The sequence below is a fragment of the Primulina huaijiensis genome, chromosome 16 (assembly GCF_012295235.1).
Source record: "Primulina huaijiensis isolate GDHJ02 chromosome 16, ASM1229523v2, whole genome shotgun sequence".
In the NCBI taxonomy this organism is placed as follows: Eukaryota; Viridiplantae; Streptophyta; class Magnoliopsida; order Lamiales; family Gesneriaceae; genus Primulina; species Primulina huaijiensis.
This window is the reverse complement of record NC_133321.1, coordinates 12,379,014-12,396,136: the sequence shown is the minus strand read 5'-3', so window position 1 is coordinate 12,396,136 and position 17,123 is coordinate 12,379,014. Positions and strand designations below refer to the sequence as shown.

The following is a 17,123-nucleotide window of genomic DNA, read 5'->3' as shown; positions in this document are numbered from 1 at the left end:
TTAGTCACTCTTTATTCACAATGCTGATGTGGTACCGTATACGTCATGCCCATATCTAGGTTACATTGCTCTCCATCTGTGTCATGTCGAAGAAATACTAAATTATGCGGAAAAACCAAAATTATTGGGAACTAAAACTGAAATTTGACAATACCGATGACCAATTTTGATTTTTGTTGTACTAAGTTGTTGAAGTTTGATTTCCGTACCATAACTTTTAATTTTCAGTTATTTTAGTTTAATTGTTGGTGTGGTACAAAAAATGCTGACATGACAATAAAAATGCTGAAGTGACATTGAAAATTGTCGACTTGTCAGATGTTATTACATCAAAAATTGGACAAAAAATAGCTAGAAATTAAAATTTAGTGCACCAAAACCAAACTCTGACAATTTATTGGACTAAAGCCCGAAATTTGAAAAGTTAATGGACCAAAACAATATTTTCCTATATCATATGGTAATGGGTTATAATGAGTTCTCTTATAAATTAATCATATTATATTCAAATTTACAACAAACTTAAATTAATTAAGGACAATTTCTTAAATATATATTACCACATATATAGCAACATCTAGATAAAAAGGCAAAAATTTCAAAAATCGAAAAACACATTACTAAGTTTGAAATTTAATAACATAGATGATGAAAATAACAAATATTCAATTTTGTTAGATCGATCAGATATTAATTATAAAACATGTATCCTGAAAATTTATAACTTATTCTGTTGTAATTAATTGGTGTTAATTGAACCACCAAAATTTAAACTAATTCTATAATTAAAAAAATTTATGGCATGTTAATTCTATAACCTGAATACAGGAGAGGAGAGTGTGGACATGTTCATATGGCATCGATGACTTTAATGTTTGAACAGACCAAACAGAAGAAGGTGGTTAGGACACAGACATAAATCATGCAACCATTATTTCCATCTATTTAAACAAATGATTTCTTCCTCGTTCACTCACTCTCTCCACACTGCAAACATGGCTGGCAAAGGGAACCCAATTCCAGACACGAAATCCTCTCCAGTTCATGTTCTCAGTGAAGAAAAAGTCGATAAAAACCATGCCAATTACCGCTCCTCCATCCGCCTGAAATACGTCAAACTCGGCTGCCATTATCTGATGTCCAACGCCATGTACCTGCTGACGATCCCTCTTCTTGCCGCCGCCGCGGCGAATCTCTCGATGACCCATATCGAGGACATGCTTCAAATCTGCAACTACCATCTCCAGTACAACGTCCTCCGGGTGATCGCTTGCACGTCTTTCATGGCGGTTTTGGCCACCGTTTACTTCATGAGCCGGCCCCGGAGGGTTTACCTGGTGGATTTTGCGTGCTACAAGCCTGATCCTTCACTTCTTTGCAGCAGAGATATGGTGATGGAGAAGGTCTCCACTATTCTCAGCGAGGAGTCCGCAGCTTTCATGAAGAAAGTAATGGACCGGTCCGGTTTGGGTGACCGGACTTACGCCGCGGCCCTGCGTGATTTCCCGCCTAAGTTTCGATTCGACTGTGCGAGGAAGGAAGCGGAGATGATAATATTTGGCTCCATTGACGATCTTCTGGCGAAAACTAGAGTGAAGGTGAGAGATATCGGCATTCTTATTGTGAATGTTTCGGCCTTTAGCCCGACACCGTCGCTTGCTTCGATGATAATCAATAGGTACAAGCTCAGAGGGGATGTGGTTAGCTGCAACTTAGGAGGGATGGGTTGCAGCGCCGGATTGATATCTGTAGATCTTGCGAAAAGACTTCTACAGGTCAGCTCTCATGCAACATGACTTTACTTTGAATTAACCCTTTCCTCCTTATGTTCTTCAAGAAAATCAGGATTAGAGATATAAGTATATTATATATCAAAAATAAAAATTATAATCTCTTAATCTGTGTGTCCATCGATGGATTTGAATTCAAAGAACGAATTAAAATTTGATCATTTTTTTATTATGATCGGAGAGGTTTTGCTGTCTCCAGGTTCAGACCGCTGACCTCTACCACCGTGAATAAATCTAGTCATTTTAAGATGCATAAAACAATGTTGTGAAGAAAAATGTGGAATTTGAAAGATCTAATCGGACTTTTTCCCCCCAAAACATTAACACGATGAATTTGAAGCTAACTCGTGTGTTTTTGGGTTTCTGTATCAACCAAGACATTATGTAATATTTCAAATATATATTCCTCGAATTCCACAGTATAAATGAAGTATATGAAATCACAGTTAATCCACTATTAATCCTAAGTTTAAAAAAAAAATGTTACTGTATCAATTACTAATTAGAATTAATTTCTTTATACGGTTGTCCCAGATATATAATACGGTTTCTATCTTTAATATCATTTTTTCTTGTTTTTAGTTTTTACACTATTAATTAAGTATTGAAAAACGTTCATTTTTTCTTTTTTTAGTCTTTAATCTATTAATTAGGTTTTGCAAAACTTTAAATAAATAATTAAATTAGTTAAATAAAGATAAAATAAGAAGTCAAATATTAACTGAAAATTAATGATCATGCTCATTGTGTCGCCTCCCAATAAATATTTTCAACGTTTCATAGCTAGAAAATGAATGGTTCAGGACGCCTGTAGGAACATAAAACCCCACATATTTTTAAGTTGGTCTAGTAATTCTCTTATTTTTATCTTTATTTATTTATTGCGTAACACCCAGCTGCCAACATACAGCTTGTACGCCTTAATTACCCGAATGTGTCAATGTATTAAAATATTAAAATTAAACAATTGATTATATATTAATCTTTCATGATTTTACGAGTACATAAGTTTGTGAATATGTTCATGATATTTCATGCAAAGTGCTGATGTTAACTCTCTAATTATATATATACCTGAACAGATGCAACCTAATACCTATGCCTTGGTCATGAGTTTGGAGTGCATGACCCACAATTACTATGCCGGCAATGACCGATCGAAGCTGCTCACAAACTGCATCTTCAGGATGGGCGGGGCGGCGGTGCTATTATCCAACCGATTCCGAGACTCCTGGAAATCGAAATACGAGCTAATCCACACTCTACGTACCCACAAAGGCGCCGACGACCGAGCGTACAAGTGCGTGTTCCAAGAGGAGGATGCCGAAGGAAACGTCGGGGTATCGCTATCGAAAGATCTGATGTCGATCGCCGGGGAAGCGTTGCAAGCCAACATCACAACGCTCGGACCTTTGGTACTTCCTATGTCCGAACAGCTTCTGTTCTTCATCACATTGGTGGCGAGAAAAGTGTTCAAGATGAAGGCGGTCAAGCCGTACGTGCCGGACTTTATGCTCGCGTTCGAGCATTTCTGCATCCACGCCGGCGGGAGAGGGGTGTTGGATGAACTAGAGAAGAACCTCAAGCTCACTGAATGGCACATGGAGCCATCGAGGATGTCCTTGTACCGGTTCGGTAACACGTCTAGCAGCTCGGTGTGGTACGAGTTAGCTTATTCGGAGGCCAAGGGTCGGATCAAGAAAGGGCATCGGGTGTGGCAAATAGCGTTCGGTTCGGGATTCAAGTGTAACAGCGGGGTGTGGCGAGCGTTGAAGAACATCGACCCGAGTAAGGAGAAGAACCCGTGGACGGATGAAATCGATCAGTTCCCTGTCGTTGTGCCAATTAATTAAACATAGTTATTGTTAGTAATAAAAGAAGAAACATACTTCTATTCGCAACTTCATACATTTTGATCTTAAAATTTATTCTAATTATTTAATCTTTATTCAGCTCATTCGCACAATATTTAGCCAGTTTTCGTAAAATAATATAAATTTTCCGTATTTAATAATTTATTACGAGTTTAATGTCGATTTTTATTATGATCTCTTCATCAATATTATATTAATTCCAACGGAAAATAGAAAAATCATTTCTAGAATGGTTTTTAAATTAATAGCAAAATATATATAGCACATGCAATGCGATCTAGTTCTCTAAATTATTTAGTCAAAATAATATGGTTATTTATACCATAAAATTACTAAAAATACATTAAAATTTGTAAAATTTAGTAAAACATTTATTATATTATTAATTTTCTATTAATTCAATCAAATCCATGTAAAATCTGAAAAATTTAATGAAATATCATATACATTACAGAACCATGCATGATTTCATGAGATTTGCCATGCATGTTTTGTAGGGTTAATTGTATAAAAATTTGGGATAAACGGAATTCACGGTATCCTCAATTCCAAGCCTATAATCTTTTCAAAAAGGCACGTACAATACTTTTGTGTTTCCGAGCCAAAGTTTGAGCACAAGAAAGTCGCAATATATACTTTATTCGATACAAACTTTTTTTTTTGGGAAGATCTGTTATAATAATGAGAAATTTTTCTACATATACGTCCAAATCGGTTAATAATATTCGAATATGATAAATCAGTCCGAATCGGCTTACAAATGGAATGTCCTAAATCAGAGGAATAATTGTGACAATTTAATGCAATGGAATCAAATTAGATCAGTAATTTAGTTCAGCCAACTACCATGCCAAATGAAGCCTATTTAGTAGCTAGAAACAGTGCTTTTCTTACACATAAATTCGGCCAACTCACTTTCGGAAATCCAGCCGAACCCGTTCCGGCGGCGCGAAAAACTAATAAATTCGATTTTACGAAAATCTTATCAAACATCAATCGATCTGATCCATACATTCGAACATGTAAGCCATGGAGTAGTCATATATGTCTTAATCTAGTCTAGACAAATTAAAAGACCCTTATTAGATATTGGGGTATTTAACAGGGGAAGTTGGTGAAAAATCCCCAATCAAAATATTTCTTTGGATTCACTCTCTACCCATAATATTGTGGTACTATGTCATACAAAATGTGGTACACTTCATGTGGAAATATGGTACTAAAAAGTACCCAAAGACTGAACACAAAAAAAATCGACGGATGAGGACTGAAAGCCAATTTTCCGTAAATACAAATGAGAAGCATTTAAGTCTACCTAGATATAGGTGGTGGGGGGGATGTTGCTTTTGTGAGGGAATTAATCCGGGAGGGGGTGGGGGACTAGGGGTTGGTGCCGTGCTTTCTCTTTTTTTAAATGGGGGTGGACCTGGCCAAATGGTCGGTTCATTTTCAGTTCGGAAAAATTTCGACCCTTAATTATAACTGTTTAGGACGGTTACCATCCGAGTTATGGAGTCAGAGTTTCCGCTTCTGGTTCGGGCAACTTTTTATTTTTTTTTAAAAAATTATTATTTAAATAAAAATTTAAATTATAAAAAATAAAAAATAAAAAAGGCTTGCACTTATATAGTTATAACTATATATTTAAAATACGATAATAACAATTTATATATCGAATCTGAACAAGTTGGAACATCTCATGCAAACCTTTTAGGTATCATATCAATGATTTTGTAAAATTTACCCCATTGTTTCATAACTTAGAGATGTGTCAATAGATAATGAATTGCAATTCTAATCGATTTAATATATGATTCAAATTTTTTTAGTTAATCCTGAACACACAAATTTAAAGGGATTTTTTTGCACCAAACCCCATTATGTAATATTGAAAATTCACACTTATTCTCTGTGAAAATTAAATAGGCATTCTAGAACTTAACATTTTATAAAAGTTACACGAACACCCCCGGCACCACCTGAAATCTGACAAGCTAAAATATTTTGAATATATCTCATAGAACAATNACTTCCGTTGCGCTTCCGGTCACCGTAACCGATCCCCTTTCATGATCAAAATGAACAGCAGGTAGAACAATTAAAAAGAAAACTTAATTTTCTACAAATCATATTCCAGGCCGGTTATACTAGTCCGAACGTTATCTATGTTAACCAAATGCTAGAAAATCGAGCTTGATGACAAGAAATACAACAACCAGAAGCGTCCAGTTAGCATATATAATATCCGAACTAGTCTAGCCGGTCTGAACTATGATATGTAGCAAATTTAGTTTTATTTCTAACCGTTTCCCCCTTTGATCATTTTTATCATTAGTTTATGAGATATTATCAAAAAACTTAAGCTCATCAGATTTTCATGTTTTGCAAAAGGGTGTTCGTGCAACTTTTATAAAAATGTTAAGGTCTGGGAAGCCTATTTAATTTTTAGAGATAAGAAATGCGTATTTTTTATATTTTACGGTGGGTTTTGTGTAAATAACTTCAAATTTAAAATATGACATGTGCACCTAATATGAAAAAATTTACCACCTAGTGATGATTTACATATTTTAATAAGCTCACTAATACTAAAAGTATTTACACTAGCATAATCAAGAAATATTGAAAAACTTGAGAAGTTCAACTATATTTTTCTAAAATAACAAATATAAGTTGAAAAATATTTGTGGCGTGTGTGATTAGTTAAAATATTTATATATGCAAGCAATCTTTTTTTACTGTTCAAGAACTATAAATCTAATTATCTAATACCTATATATGAACGAATTTGCTAACGATCATTCAAAATATTCGAACACAGAAAAACTTTATTATATAAACTATTTAATTAATTCATTTTTTTGTTCAACAATTAATTTTTTAAGTGTGCATTTGAGTGTAATTTGTGGGATACATCTAATAGAAGGATTTGCACTTGTTGAAAATCAATTTTAAAATATAATTTATCACAAAAACTAAAAGAAAGTTGTTCAATCGCATAATATTTTGCTTTTTTTATTTTATATTTTCTCTCTAAATTTATATTCAAAATATTTAAAAATTTGAGAATCATTCCTCATTTGAGATGAGAATGCCGGAATTTGAGTTTGGGAACAATCAATTCCAATTTCCACTAGATGATTTTTCTCGACTTGCCGCGTTAAATTCCATAACTGCCTCCTTATTGAAATAAATTTTCGAACAATATTTGTTTTTGACTTGTAAATAACCGGAAGTAAGCGCTACCTTTTCAAAATGTTCGGTGAATATATTAGATGGGTGGCGAGGCACCGCTCGAGTTTTAGGCTTCTTCGGATTGCTAAAACTCTCTTGACTTTGATGATGATTTGTTTGTTCAACGTTTTTTTCCTTGTTCTTGATGTTGTTCCTCATCGGAAAATTCAAGATCATAGATGTTGAAATTGAATGAAGTAAAACCGCAATCCTCGAACTCGGGCATGATGCTCTTTCTCTTTCCTTTACCACCCCTACGATTTAATCCGGCCATTGAAGTAATTAGAAAAATAAATGAACAATTGACAATAAATCAATAATCGAAACTTGATATTAGAGCATTGAGAAAGAATTGAGAATTATAGATTAAGAATTGAGAGATAATTATGTGAGAAATGAAGGGATGCGGGTATTGATAGAATAAAAATTCGGCCAACAAAATAACTTTAAATAAGTGTAACTAAAAAAAGTCAATAACATAAAAATATTCAAAACAAAAACTCCCACTAAAAATGAATATCCTTAATTGACATAATACTCATACGAGCAGTGTGCTCATCCAACATTTTGGGTGGTAGTCCCTTACTAATCAGATATGCAACTATAGAGTTTGTACCAATATGTTCAATAGATAACTTGCAACTATGAATTCTTTATTTAACAACCAGAAACTTGATGTCAATATGTTTTGACTTTGTCGGGCTCCTATTTTTAGTGAAATATAAAAATTCTGATTTATTGTCACAATTTAACTTTAGTGGTCCTTCAATACCATCAATAATACATAGTCCTGTGACAAAATTTTGCAGTCATATCACATGATTGTATGCCTCATAACATGCTACAAACTCAACTGTCATTGTGGAAGAGGCTACAAGAGACTGTTTAATAGTCTTCCGGGAAATAAGACCTCTACCGAGGAGATAAATGTAGCTCGATCTAAATTTCATACTATCTTGGCATCTAGCAAAATCGGTGTCAGTATACCCAATGACCTCAAGTTGATACAACCTCCGATATATGAGCATATAATATTTTGTTCTTTGTAGGTACCGTAAAACTCTTTTAACGGTTTTCCAATGTTTTCTACTCCTGGAGTACTTAGCTATCTTCCCAACATTCATGTCGCATACATAATATCTGAATGTGTACAAATGAAGTATAGATCAAAATTTCCATTGTAGATGCGTAGGAAATCTTCTGCATTTTCTTGTTTTCAAAATCATTTTTGGGGACTATTTGAGACTAAATTTGTCTCCTTTAGCCTCAAGATATATCTGTTGGTTTATATTCTTGCATCTCATATCGCTTGACGACTTTCTCGATATAGCCTTTATGTGATGATCCAAGAATACCTTGAGTGCGATCGCCACATAATTGAATACTCAGTACAAAAGATACATCATCAAGATATTTCATCTCAAAATTCTTAGCTAGAAATTTCTTGGTGTCTTGCATCATATCTATATCGTTGTTAGCGAGCAGATTATCATCAATATATAAAACAAGAAAAATAGGTTTGTTCTCACTGAACTTATGGTATACACAATTATCGATCAAATTCATGTCAAAACTAAATGAGACGATCATTTAATGAATTTTAAATACCATTTTCGAGATGTCTTCTTGATTCCATAGATTTCTTGTATTTTCAAATCATATTATTTGAGTTCTCGGGCATGATGCTCTTTCCCTTTCCTTTACCACCCCTACGATTTAATCCGGCCATTGAAGTAATTAGAAAAATAAATGAACAATTGACAATAAATCAATAATCGAAACTTGATATTTAGAGCATTGAGAAATAATTGAGAATTATAGATTAAGAATTGAGAGATAATTATGTGAGAAATGAAGGGATGAATGTATTGATAGAATAAAAATTCGGCCAACAAAATAACTTTAAATAAGTGTAACTAAAAAAAGTCTATAACGTAAAAACATTCAAAACAAAAACTCCCACTAAAAATGAATATCCTTAATTGACATAATACTCATACGAGCAGTGTGCTCATACAACATTTTGGGTGGTAGTAGCTTACTAATCAGATATGCAACTATAGAGTTTGTACCAATATGTTCAATAGACAACTTGTCACTCTGAATTCTTTATTTAACAACCAGAAACTAGATGTCAATATGTTTTGACTTTGTCGGACTCCTATTTTTAGTGAAATATAAAAATTCTAATTTATTGTCACAATATAACTCTAGTGGTCTTTCAATACCATCAATAATGCATAGTCCTGTGACAAAATTTTGCAGTCATATCACATGCTTATATGCCTCATAACATGCTACAAACTCAACTGTCATTGTGGAAGAGGCTACAAGAGACTGTTTAATAGTCTTCCAGGAGATGAGAACTCTACCGAGGAGATAAATGTAGCTCGATCTAAATTTCATACTATCTTGGCGTCCAGCGAAATCGAAGTCAGTATACCCAATGACCTCAAGTTGATACAACCTCCGATATATCAGCATATAATATTTTGTTCTTCGTAGGTATCGTAAAGCTATTTTAACGGTTTTCCAATCTTTTCTACTCCTGGAGTACTTAGCTATCTGCCCAACATTCATGTCGCATACATAATATCTGGATGTGTACAAATGAAGCATAGATCAAACTTTCCATTGTAGATGCATAGAAAATCTTCTGCATTTTCTTGTTTTCAAAATCATTTTTGGGGACTATTTGAGACTAAATTTGTCTTCTTTAGCCTCAAGAGATATCTGTTGGTTTATATTCCTGCATCTCATATCCCTTGACGACTTTCTCGAAATATCCTTTCTGTGATGATCCAAGAATACCTCGATTGCGATCGCAACATAAATTAATACTCAGTACAAAAGATATATCATCAAGATATTTCATCTCAAAATTCTTAGCTAGAAATTTCTTGGTGTCGTGCATCATATCTATATCGTTGTTAGCGAGCAGATTATCATCAATATATAAAACCAGAAAAATATGTTTGTTCTCACTGAACTTATGGTATACACAATTATCGATCAAATTCATGTCAAAACTAAATGAGACGATCATTTAATGAATTTTAAATACCATTGTCTTGATGTCTTCTTGATTCCATAGATTTCGTACCGTAAAACTCTTTTAACGTTTTCCAATGTTTTCTACTCTTGGAGTACTTAGCTATATGCCCAACATTCATGTCGCATACATAATATCTGGATGTGTACAAACGAAGCATAGATCAAACTTTCCATTGTAGATGCATAAGAAATCTTCTGCTTTTTCTTGTTTTCAAAATCATTTTTGGGGACTANACATAATTGAATACTCAGTACAAAAGATACATCATCAAGATATTTCATCTCAAAATTCTTAGCTAGAAATTTCTTGGTGTCGTGCATCATATCTATATCGTTGTTAGCGAGCAGATTATCATCAATATATAAAACCAGAAAAATAGGTTTGTTCTCACTGAACTTATGGTATACACAATTATCGATCAAATTCATGTCAAAACTAAATGAGACGATCATTTAATGAATTTTAAATACCATTTTCGAGATGTCTTCTTGATTCCATAGATTTCTTGTATTTTCAAATCATATTATTTGAGTTCTCGGGCATGATGCTCTTTCCCTTTCCTTTACCACCCCTACGATTTAATCCGGCCATTGAAGTAATTAGAAAAATAAATGAACAATTGACAATAAATCAATAATCGACACTTTATATTTAGAGCATTGAGAAAGAATTGAGAATTATAGATTAAGAATTGAGAGATAATTATGTGAGAAATGAAGGGATGCGGATATTGATAGAACAAAAAATTCGGCTAACAAAATAACTTTAAGTAAGTTTAACTAAAAAAAGTCTATAACATAAAAACATTCAAAACAAAAACTCCCACTAAAAATGAATATCCTTAATTGACATAATACTCATACGAGCAGTGTGCTCATCCAACATTTTGGGTGGTAGTCCCTTACTAATCAGATATGCAACTATAGAGTTTGTACCAATATGTTCAATAGACAACTTGTCACTCTGAATTCTTTATTTAACAACAAGAAACTTGATGTAAATATGTTTTGACTTTGTCGGGCTCCTATTTTTAGTGAAATATAAAAATTCTGATTTATTGTCTCAATATAACTTTAGTGGTCTTTCAATACCATCAATAATGCATAGTAATGTGACAAAATTTTGCAGTCATATCACATGATTGTATGCCTCATAACATGCTACAAACTCAACTGTCATTGTGGAAGAGGCTACAAGAGACTGTTTAATAGTCTTCCAGGAAATGAGACCTCTACCGAGGAGATAAATGTAGCTTGATCTAAATTTCATACTATCTTGGTGTCCAGCGAAATCGGAGTCAGTATACCCAATGACCTCAAGTTGATACAACCTCCGATATATGAGCATATAATATTTTGTTCTTTGTAGGTACCGTAAAACTCTTTTAACGGTTTTCCAATGTTTTCTATTCTTGGAGTACTTAGCTATCTGCCCAACATTCATGTCGCATACATAATATCTGGATGTGTACAAACGAAGCATAGATCAAACTTTCCATTGTAGATGCATAAGAAATCTTCTGCATTTTCTTGTTTTCAAAATCATTTTTGGGGACTATTTGAGACTAAATTTGTCTCCTTTATTCTCAAGAGATATCTGTTGGTTTATATTCCTGCATCTACTATCGCTTGACGACTTTCTCGATATAGCCTTTCTGTGATGATCCAAGAATACCTCGAGTGCGATCGCAACATAATTGAATACTCTGTACAAAAGATACATCATCAAGATATTTCATCTCAAAATTCTTAGCTAGAAATTTCTTGGTGTCGTGCATCATATCTATATCGTTGTTAGCGAGCAGATTATCATCAATATATAAAACCAGAAAAATATGTTTGTTCTCACTGAACTTATGGTATACACAATTATCGATCAAATTCATGTCAAAACTAAATGAGACGATCATTTAATGAATTTTAAATACCATTTTCGAGATGTCTTCTTGATTCCATAGATTTCTTGTATTTTCAAATCATATTATTTGAGTTTTCGGACACAAAATATTTTTGATGCACCATATAAATCTATGGAATGGAAGGATCTTGTTGGAACTTGACAAGTTCTGGCGGTGCTTGGGTTTGTTCATCTAGAATGGAAGGATCTTGTTGGAACTTGACAAGTTCGCAATCTTGATTTTTATGCCAACAAAACTCATTATTTTGTTTTTAATAATCTACCTTAGTACGCAGACAGCTAAAACTGAATTAATCAGTTTACGAAACCACAACTGAAGCCATCGGAGATGCCAACTGATTGCCGAGACTAAATCAGTCTAACTGGTTCTTCAAACAAGCAGTTCAGTTGATTGCCCAAACTGATAGGTGATTCAGCAGGAAGATCTCAAAAGCCTGGCCAGCCTATGATGTGTCCAACTGATGAAGAACCCAACTAACCAGTTCAACTTAAGGAGTGAAATCAGTTCAAATGACGAGTCAACTGATTTCACTAGCCCAACTGAAGATCAGTCTAGCTGACTAGTTCAAAGCATCAGTTAGAATATTTCAGTTGCAGATAAAGACAAGCTTACAGTTAATGGATTTCAGCTGTGTATGAAGGTACAAAGCCATTGTCCAGTCAAAGGAAAATAATAGACGTTGCATCAGAGCATTAAAAGACAAAACGCTCCAGAAAGGCAGTCGAAAAATCAAAGCACAAAGTACAAAGAGCCGATTCAAATGCAACGGATACAATAATTGAGTCTCACTGTACGATCAGCTTTTCCCGCCTATATAAAGAAAAGATCAGTGAAGACTCAAACAAGAGACATATACGAGAGTGAAAAGAGTTGAGACGAAAAACAGAGAAGGACACGTTCAGTTGCATATCAGCTTTCAGAAGCACTTAAAGCCCAGAGAGAATCTTCATCGTTGTATCATCTTAGTTTAGAAGCCATTTTCCCTCAGTGTGTGAGAACATTCTTGTTCAGTTCTCACACACACACTCACTCTCAAATCCACTCAAATACCGTCTTGCACAAAGATGTTAAACTTATGTATGTAGTCTTTGACACATAGACGTTAAAGAAGTGTTGGCTGGAAGGTGCTGCCTTCAGTCGTAGCTAGGAGTTCAGTTTAGACAGTAGTGTAAGTCCTAGCTGAGTGGGTTTGTACAAAGAGTTGTATAAATCAAAGTCTTCTAGTGGAACCTATCCGTGGAGGTAGAATGGGTATAAGTGGTGACGTAGGAGCAGTTAAAGTCTCCGAACATCTATAAACATATCTTGTGTATTTATCTGATTAACTATTGCTTTCAATCTGTTTCGATCAGTTGGAGTATCCGTCAGTTCAGTTGTCACCATAACTGAACTGAAGAAAGCAAAAACTAATCTGTCTTCCTTCGGTTAGTCAATTTACATAAGTTAAAATGTTTTCTAATTAAAGTCTTCTTCACGAAGGATTACTTCGAGTTTCTTCCGCTTAGTTTCAAACCCAACTCGATTTAATTCATCGGTGTTAATATTCTTAGAACACGAGCTATTGCAGCTCATTGGAGAATATAGTGTTCGAAATGTCTTCGAAGGTACTAGCACACTTGATCCTTTAATTGGTATCAGAGCAGGTTGTTCTAAGAAGAACATTTGAAGAAAACCGTGTTTTAAAAATGTGTTACTTTACAATAGTGTTAAAAGCTATTTAAAAGTATTTTATACAATTTTCAAAACTATTAGAAAATATTTATATGTCGCTCTTTAGCAAAGAGTTGAGAGGATTGGTTCTGCAAGTAACATTGCAGCCACTTCTTTAGATTCCTAGCTTTGGGGTTTTAATCAGCTTGCAGGGGACTGAGGAACATCTGCAAAGATGCACAGCTAAATTGCTCACTGAACAAGAACTCAGTTGCAAACCTACCAAGTCAGCTGTTCTTCAGACGAAACTCATCCATGTTGGGATGTTGGTCGATTTAATCACCAGCTGAACTCCACGAGAGCCTAGTAAGAGCCTGCTCGACCAGTTGGGTGAGCACAAAGGACAAGCTCAAAGCAGTTTAACTCGTTTCTCCAGCAAATTGAACTCACAACTGATGCAGCAGTTCAAGCAGTCAAGACAACTAGCTGATGGTATATCCAGTTCCGTCATAGAAACTGACTGATATCTGATGTTGTTTAAAATATGCTATTGTTGTAGCAATTTTTCTTTTTCAACTGATGTATGCACTCATATGTAAATACATGGAAATTTATTTAAATAAAACATCATGTTTATTCACTAATAATGTTTCGTTGTGATTGAATAGATATTCTCAGTTCTTTTGTCTACGATGCTTGAATGATTAAATGACTATATAAACATTTCTCAAATACGGGCGTTTATTCAGTCTCTGAAGGGAGATCTTCTTTTAACTAAAATTTATCTTAAAAATTCAGTCATTTTCTCAGTCAACTGAAAAGTACTGTAGTAGATCTTTTTTGGTTATCTATTCAGTTTTAAAAAGGGGAGTTTTTCATTTTGTCTTCAAAATTTCTTTAATTCAGTTCTTAAGGGGGAGCCTTTAACAGTTTGAATGTACTAACCCTTAAACTGAGTATATTGCGCTTAACTGTTCAAGTTTTGTAATCATCAAAAAGGGGGAGATTGTTGGAATTTGAAAAGTTCGCAATCTTGATTTTGATGCTAACAAAACTCAATATTTTGTTTCTAATAATCTACCTTAGTGTGCAGACAGCTAAAACTGAATTCATCAGTTTACGAAACCACAACTGAGGCCATCAGAGATGCCAACTGATTGTCCAAACTGATAGGTGATTCAAAAGGAAGATCTCAAAATCCTGGCCAGCCTATGATGTGTCCAACTGACGAAGAACCCAGCTAACCAGTTCAACTGAAGGAGTGAAATCAGTTCAACTGACGAGTCAACGTATTTCACTAGCCCAATTGAAGATCAGTCCAGCTGACCAGTTCAAAGCATCAGTCAGAATCTTTCAGTTGCAGATAAAGACAAGCTTACAGTAAATGGATTCCAGCTGGGCGTGAAGGTACGAAGCCATTGTCCAGTCAAAGGACAATAATAGGCGTTGCATCAGAGCATTAAAAGACAAAATGCTCCAGAAGGGCAGTCGAAAAGTCGAAGCACAAAGTCCAAAGAGTCGATTCAAATGCAACGGATACAATAATTTAGTCTCACTGTACGATCAGCTTTTCCCGCCTATATAAAGAGAAGATCAGTGAAGACTCAAACAAGAGACATATACGAGAGTGAAAAGAGTTGAGAAAAAAAACAGAAAAGGACACGCTCAGTTGCATATCAGCTTTCAGAAGCACTTAAAGCCCAGATGGAATCTTCATCGTTGTATCAGCTTAGTTTAGAAGCCATTTTCCCTCAGTGTGCGAGAACATTCTTGTTCAGTTCTCACACACACACTCACTCTCAAATCCACTCAAATATCTTCTTGCACAAAGACGTTAAACTTGTGTATGTAGTCTTTGACACATAGACGTTAAAGAAGTGTCGGCTGGAAGGTGCTGCCTTCAGTCGTAGCTAGGAGTTCAGTTTAGGCAGTAGTGTAAGTCCTAGCTGAGTGGGTTTGTACAAAGAGTTGTATAAATCAAAGTCTTCTAGTAGAACCTACCCGTTGAGGTAGAAGGGGTGACGTAGGAGCAGTTGAAGTCTCCGAATATCCATAAACATATCTTGTATATTTATCTGATTAACTATTGCTTTCAAACTGTTTCGATCAGTTGGAGTATCAGTTAGTTCAGTTGTCACCATAACTGAACTGAAGAATGCAAAAACTAATATGTCTTTCTTCGGTTAGTCAGTTTACATAAGTTAAAATGTTTTCTAATTACAGTCTTCTTCATGAAGGATTATTTTGAGTTTCTTCCGCTTGATTTTAAACCAAACTCGATTTAATTCATCGGTGTTAATATTCTTAGAACACGAGCTATTGCAGCTCATTGGAGAATATACTGTTCAAAATGCCTTCGAAGGCATCAGCACACTCGATCCTTCAGATCTCCTATATTGTCTTGGTATGTTGTGTCTTGGTCAAGGTAAGAAATGCGTTCTCAATCAATGCTCAAGAAACCTGTGAGAATATTTACATATTCATCTTCAAATACAATATCCTTAATTGTATCTCCATCCGCAAACTCAACATCCTCAAAAACCTGGGCATTTCTTGATTCAAAAATTGACTAGTTAGATCATAAACTTATACCCTCAAGATATTTTAGAGTATCCAATAAAATAAAAACTAACCGTACTTGAGTCCTCTTTCTTTTCATTAGGCTTATAAGACCTTGTCTTAGTTGGACATCCCCATACGTACAAATGCTTAAGACTAGGCTTTTGCCTGTCTAAAGTTCACAAGGGGTTTGATAGCTAGTTGGAAACCTATTAGGATATATACTTCAGTCTTTAGTGCTTCTCCCCAGAGCGATTCTAGTAAGGCAGAATGACCAATCATAATCCTCTCCATGTCTTTAAACGTTATGTTTCATCTTTCAGCAACACATTTCATAGTGGGCGAACCCGACATAGTGTACAGTGAGACAATACCGAATTCTTATATGAATATAGAAAAAGTTCATAGACGTTGTTCACATGAACCGTCATATCTGCCATGGTATTCACCACCACAGTCAGATCTAACGCTTTTAATTTTTAATCCAAGTTGATTTTTAACTTCATTTTTATAACTTTTGAACACATCCAATGATTGTTCTTTTTCATGAATGAAATAAATGAAGGAATATCTTGAAAAATTATCTATGCACGTTAAAAATGTTGTCGATCATTCCATGAATCCGAAGAGAATGGTCCACAAATATCGGTATATATAAGTTTTAAGACGCATGAACTCCTGCTGACTTCAAATCTCCTCTGTTTGGTTAGACTTTTATACAATTAACACAATACTTAAAATATGTATAATCTAAATGCTCAAGAATTTTTTCTGACACAATTCTCTTTATTCTTGTTTCAGAGACATGACTCGATTAATTAAATGTAACAGTAATATACAAAGAATAAAGATTATCATATTCTGATAAAGACACAACCAAACAATTTTAAATCATGAAACAAATTGAATATTTCATTTCCAAAAGAATAAGAATAACCAAATTTGTTCAATGCAGAAATGAAAATCAAATTTTGTCTAAAAAATACTATACAACAAAATTTTCAAATAAATCCAAATAAATTCTAGTTTTTAACAATAATATA

General features: G+C 34.3%; 1 protein-coding gene across 1 annotated transcript; it reads left to right on the top strand.

The window, feature by feature from the left end:
- The first annotated feature begins 950 nt into the window (after positions 1-950).
- Positions 951-3,745, top strand: LOC140961468 (3-ketoacyl-CoA synthase 11-like). The gene is made up of 2 exons (XM_073420007.1): positions 951-1,775; positions 2,873-3,745. The coding sequence occupies exons 1-2, from the start codon at positions 954-956 to the stop codon at positions 3,641-3,643; spliced, it is 1,593 nt and encodes a 530-aa protein (XP_073276108.1). The 5' UTR covers positions 951-953; the 3' UTR covers positions 3,644-3,745.
- Positions 3,746-17,123: the final 13,378 nt, after the last annotated feature.

Coding starts and splice junctions, on each gene's coding strand:
- LOC140961468 (XM_073420007.1), top strand. CDS start 954: ATGATTTCTTCCTCGTTCACTCACTCTCTCCACACTGCAAACATGGCT. Junction 1,776..2,872: donor TTGCGAAAAGACTTCTACAG/GTCAGCTCTCAT, acceptor ATACCTGAACAG/ATGCAACCTAATACCTATGC.